The 6,162-nt window shown below is 27.3% G+C and overlaps 1 protein-coding gene across 4 annotated transcripts in view; it reads left to right on the plus strand.

Moving 5' to 3' along the window:
* Positions 1-3,560, plus strand: part of LOC132919581 (myb-like protein AA) — a 54,951-nt gene extending 51,391 nt beyond the window's left edge. For all 4 annotated transcript variants that reach the window (XM_060981287.1, XM_060981289.1, XM_060981288.1 and 1 more), the window contains 6 exons: positions 449-638; positions 723-814; positions 882-1,133; positions 1,570-1,725; positions 1,822-1,989; positions 2,059-3,560. In XM_060981287.1, coding sequence (XP_060837270.1) covers positions 449-638; positions 723-814; positions 882-1,133; positions 1,570-1,725; positions 1,822-1,989; positions 2,059-2,289 — 1,089 coding nt within the window. In that variant the 3' untranslated portion in view covers positions 2,290-3,560. The remainder of the gene's footprint in view (positions 1-448; positions 639-722; positions 815-881; positions 1,134-1,569; positions 1,726-1,821; positions 1,990-2,058) is intronic.
* The last annotated feature ends 2,602 nt before the right edge of the window (positions 3,561-6,162 follow it).

The following is a 6,162-nucleotide window of genomic DNA, read 5'->3' on the forward strand; positions in this document are numbered from 1 at the left end:
ATTTTCAAATAAAAGTAAAAAATAAAATAAAATAAAATTTTTAAGTACCTACTTATATAAATGAAAAAAATATATAAAACACTTCATGCAGTTACTTAGTTTAAAATATAAATATTTATTAAACATACATTTCAAGTTTACTATTTTATTATTTTCATAGGTATTTAAAAATGATTCTAAGTGACAAAGCCAACAAATACATTTATAGTATATATTTTTAAAAACTAATATTTTTTTGAAACAGACATTTTTTTAATTTTTGAAATATTTGCATACATTTTTATTATATTTTATTTATTATTATTATATTTATTATATTTCTGTGTGTGTGTGTGTGTGTGTGTGTGTATAATGTATTCAAAAATATACATTCACTTATACACACAGACACATACATTATATTATATATAATTTTGAGAAGTTAATGATCATTAAATGTTTTTTATAGTCTCCCTGTACTGTCAATAAGCCAGCAGTGATCCCTAAGAAGAGAATGTTTTCAAATACATCTTTAGACAGTATAGATAGTTTAGATGATGCAACTTTATTTCCGCAAAGGGAAACATCATATAGTTCTGTTCCAGTGAGAAGTCAAACTTCAGAGTCTTCTGATAATTCTCTTGCACTTACTAATGAAGGTTAGTATTTAGTACTTATAATTATGAATGGTGATGGGTAATTTTGGATTTTGGATTATATGTTGTGTTCATTGGTGGTTTCAGAACGGGATAGTTCTACTACGGTCGAACTCGCTGAACGACAATGCATACCCGTCAGTCCGAGTCGACCGAATGTAGAAATAACTACCGTCGATGTGAGTGTCTCGTTACTATTATATAGTTGTGTGAATTGTTTTTTTTAATTATTATTTGAATTTTTAGGATGATCATGAAAGAAGAAGACTAAAAAAGAAACGCAAACATAGGAAACACAAACACAGTCACGATGAATCAAGAACCAAACATAAGCATAAACATCATAAAAAACATCACAAAAAGCATAAGCGACATAGAGATTCCGAACTAGACCTTTCTGTATCTGAGCCACCCACTCTATCCCCTCAAAGACTTATTGAAGACACCATTGAAGATGACGATGACGACGATGATAATGATGATTGTAAATCTAAAGAAGTATGTAAAATCGTTATTAATTAAAAACTAAATCTCCAATTTTAATATTTAATTATTTAACAATTTAATTTAATAATGTAGAATTATTCAATTCTCTGAATCACATAATTATATTGATTTATTGAATAATAATAATAATAATATTTATTGGTACCAAATTAAAAGTTAAAGACAATTTATGAGTAACAAAAGAAAATACATTTCGTACATTGGTTCTCTTTTCAAAAGCGGAGCTTACTTAACAATTAGTTTTATTTGCGTGTTATAGCTTATTGGATATATATAAATATATAAGCATAAGTAAATAAAATGTAAAGTATAATGAACTTAATTATACATTTTAAACTGACATTATTTGTAATTGTTATGGTAAAAAGTAAAAACATGTAGTAGAAAATTAGAAATTATAAAAATTAATATAATTGAAATGTTTTAGAATGACTCCAGTGAAGTTGAAAGCAGTGATGTACCAGCATTTCTGTCTGATCAACAAATATGGAAGTGGTCAGGTGACAGTTATAAGCGTCCAGGTCGTGGTGGCAATAAAAAAACCTTTTACAGGTCCATCAGTAGAGGAGACGAAACCATAAGTGTATGTTGTATTGTTGTGTACAATTCTAATATATTTTTGATTTGTTTGATTGATTTGCAATTATTATATAATATATATTTTTTTATTTGTAATCAGATTGGTGATTGTGCTGTGTTTTTGTCTTCTGGTCAATTGGATCGACCTTTTATCGGTAAAGTCGACTGTATGTGGGAGACTAACCAAGAAAAAATGCAAGTAAAAGTATTTTGGTTTTATCATCCTGAAGAGACTGCCAATGACTTTACTGGAAATCTACCATATCCAGTTAGTATAATATACTCAAGTTTTTATTATGATCACAGTGAATTTTTATTATTTTGTATAACACTATAGGGAGCATTGTTTAAATCACCTCATAATGACATTAATGATGTACAAAGCATTATGAATGGGTGTCAAGTGGTATCAATAGAAGAGTTCAGTTCGATTATTGAAAAGGATGCTAAACGGTTGAAGAATATTTATGTAAATAATGATCTGTTCTATTTAGCCGGAGACTATGAGCCAGTCATGAAAATGATTAACTTCAGTGATGGTGTAGTGTTGACACCGAGTAATACATGATCTACTCGTTAACAGCCATTTAAAAAAAATATAATTTATTAATTATTTATACTCATTAATATTGTTTATTTATAATGTCACTATGTATACTCATATTTATATTTATATATATTTATCATTATTATTTTTATAATACATAACTATTTATTATTTTGGTTTTATTTTTAATCTTATTAGTTTTTTGTTACCTGTTAAAACTCTGTTTAAAGACTAATATTTGGCTCCAAAATGTGAAAGTTAGACAACTTTTTTTATTAGTTTTTTTCAGTTGTATTTTAAATACAAGTTGTACATATATTACTATTGAACATAGTTAATGTGGTATTATATGCATGTATATTGTAATTTTATGTTTTATGTAGATCTCTTTTTTTCTTCAGATGAGCCATTGTAAAATCGTAATATGTTTGGTTCCTAATAAATTGTAATCGTGTTTTATATTACTAAAGAATCAACAAATTTTTATAATTTGTTTATAACAAAGAATATTCAAATTCCTGGATTTTATTTTTTTTTTATTTCTGGCTGTATTTTTATTTGGTTGCAATTTTTTTTGCCATAAGTTATAAATTATTTCATCTAAAATCCCACCATTGCAGTAAAAGTCTACTAAACTAATTTTATAATTGCAATATTACCTAATTGTTTACACGATTCAGTTTTTATTGAGAATGTTAGCTTCTCTAAAATTGTATTTATGTCTTATATATTGCTTTAATTTTTTTTTACACATTTAACATGTGTTTGATACATAGTATTTAGCGGTTTTTTTTATTATTATTTAGTTTTACTTATTGTATTATAATTTATATGTAATAGCTAATAACATATAACATTGTATTATGAAATCATTTTGTATTAATTTTTTTTTAAGTTGTTAAAAATTGGAAAGTAACTAGTGTGTTGCATTTCTTTTGTTTTATTTGGTACTAAGTATAACCACAAAATAAGTCATATTTTAAGTTTATATTTTGAAATTTACAAACCTTTTTGAAGTAGATATTCATAATATATTCTTATTATATTTTATTTTATGTAAGTTATACGATACACAATGTATACAATGTACTTTATTATCATTTATAATAATAAATATAATAATAATATGTATTTTGGAATACATAAATTGTCGACTTTAATATAATATGTAATAAAAATTCGACACTATTTGTATTTTATTAACTATCATATTATGCCATTATAATACCTATATATTATTATCGTAATGAATTGTTATTATTTGTAACTAATAATAAAACAGAATTAGCATATTTTGTTCATTTAATTATATTTTATTGAAGATCACCTATCCATCTGCTAAAGCTAAATCGTATCATAGGTACATATACATTTTGATGTGATCGTTCACTTTTTATTTTTAATTGAAAGATTTATGTTATTTAAAATAACTACAATTTATTACATTGTGTAATGTATGTATTTACACTGGGAAACAAACATCAATATTTTAATTATTTAAGTATAATATCAATAACAATAAAGTTTCTTGACACAAGAAATAAGAACGTTTAGAATTTTAGTTTTATAAATGTAGTTCAATAATATTAATTAGAAATTCGGAAATGGGATCATCATATTATCACACTTCAATAACAGTTTAAATAATTTTTGTTTTCATCGAAATTTTATGTCATTATATGCGTTCATTATACCTAGATTATTACAATATTTTCTATTATTTGTTGAAGTAATTGTTTTTAAGTTAAAGATAATATGTCAGGGCGCCAGATCATTGTGTATTTGCGTGCCGGTGAGATGTGGTAAGTACTTACATTATGAAATTGATTTTGAACGATGACACAATGCGCCGTTGCTTTAGCGCGTATGAGCATATTGCATATGTGCGTAATCGAAATACATAGTGGTGTGAAATATATAAATTATTAACAGTATTAACCAGTACCACGGTTGCAAATTTTCTGAACAGTACCTACCTACTTAAGACTTTCTTACCGCACCGAATTATTATTTTTTTTTTTTGTACTTAACGCAGTCTGCATACAGGAATGAGTTTGTTTCTGATCTGGAAAATGAGTCTACGATGACGATGGTTAATTGAAATTTAATTTGCCACTGAATTGAAAATTTATTTTTTTAATTTGTTTTTAATCTTTCTTTTATATTATTTATAATTCTGTATACTATACCTAGTAGCCTATACTTGACATTGACAATCACAGTGATGCACTCCGCACTAGTCAGTACATATTCTACGCACTTCATACGACAATTAATAATTATTATTCGAATGATAATTGATAATAAATACAGAGTTCCATGAAGACAAACTTTGTTGGTGTAGAGTGAGATGAGTGGGTAGTGCAATTTTTTAAATCAAAATTAGGTACCTAAAACCTTATAAACCATAATAATTTAATAGTATTAATACAGATCCGTATAGTTAGTCACAGATCTAAGTCTTGCAAGGCTGAGATGCAATACATATTTCAATATTTGGGTCAGTGCTGCAATTTCTAACTCACCAAAACTATTTTAGGTTCTCATCATATTGCATGTTCGGCTATAATTGGTTTTCATAGTTATAGATTTGGTCCAATTATTTATTAAATGCTAAGTTTGAATTACCTACAGTGTAAAAGATACAATTAATAGTTAGTAATTTTTAAATAACGGCTATAGTTGCGCTTTTTTCCATGAAACTGTCTAATCTTTCAAGGAACCTAGCTGTGTATACTGTATAATACTATATAGGTGGCTTTGTGCGTGGTGCGTACTACATGCGTCTGCATGTGTTCTCGGGAAACAGGCGACACGTAATGTCGGACCGGAGTTGACGGTACCTGCAGGCGAGGACTAGTGAAAAAAGGCATAGAATGTTAAGTACATAATTTTAGGGTAAATAACAAAATAATGTTATAATACTATATAAATATATAATAAAGTAAATATTATATAAAATAGCTGCTTAACTAGTTTAACGTAAACTCTCTTATTGGCTACCTACTGTAAATTACAAATGTATTATTTATGGTAACTGTATAGTTATTTTATAAGAAATAGATTCGTGAATTTATGAGAGAAAAATAACTTTCTTTCGATAACTTTCTCATTTAAAATTCATATTAATTTTAAGTAGATTAATTCAGGTAAGTGTATTTATATCATTTAGAGAAAAGGGTGATGGATCACAGTATCCTAGCTTGCAGTCGGTGCCAATTTGGTCAGTACCTACACCGTATTTCGCAACACTATTATATTATGTTTATAGACTGTCTATAATACTCGTATTCTATTAATATATAATAAACATATTACGCACTTGCAAACGAAGACATAAAAATTATTTATTATTATTATACAGATCGAGATTCACGTCTGGAATTATTATTTTATTATTCACGTCGGCAAGACGGTACTTTTCTATACCTATTAGAGTTGTGAATAGAGTTGCTCTGATTAGCTCGTTTATTTATGGCGACAAGTTCAAAACTATAAAATCAAATAAATGATAAAATGCTAAAAAATTAGGTAGGTACCTACCCACCCTATAGTACACACTACCGTGTGCGACGAGGAAAAAGCTCTGAAAAAAAAATCCTGCAACGACCGTTTCATCATATTAATACCGCCCGTTGTAAAGTATTGTAAATACCCGTCTACCGTCAGTCATATCTTAAACAATAATATATATTATATGTTCGGTGATCATTTTAGGTAATGCTTATCGTGATCTAAACCGCTTAAGCTAGAATCTCACCGGATTTCGCATGTAAAATATATTTTTGGCAATAATTTCACGTCCGCGAAATCCGCTCGTACATTATACCCAGTGAGATTCTATAAACTCGTGATTCTGCCATGAATCGTCAACTGCGGTTAATTCTAATAAGC

Source organism: Rhopalosiphum padi, chromosome 2 (assembly GCF_020882245.1).
Source record: "Rhopalosiphum padi isolate XX-2018 chromosome 2, ASM2088224v1, whole genome shotgun sequence".
Lineage (NCBI taxonomy): Eukaryota > Metazoa > Arthropoda > Insecta > Hemiptera > Aphididae > Rhopalosiphum > Rhopalosiphum padi.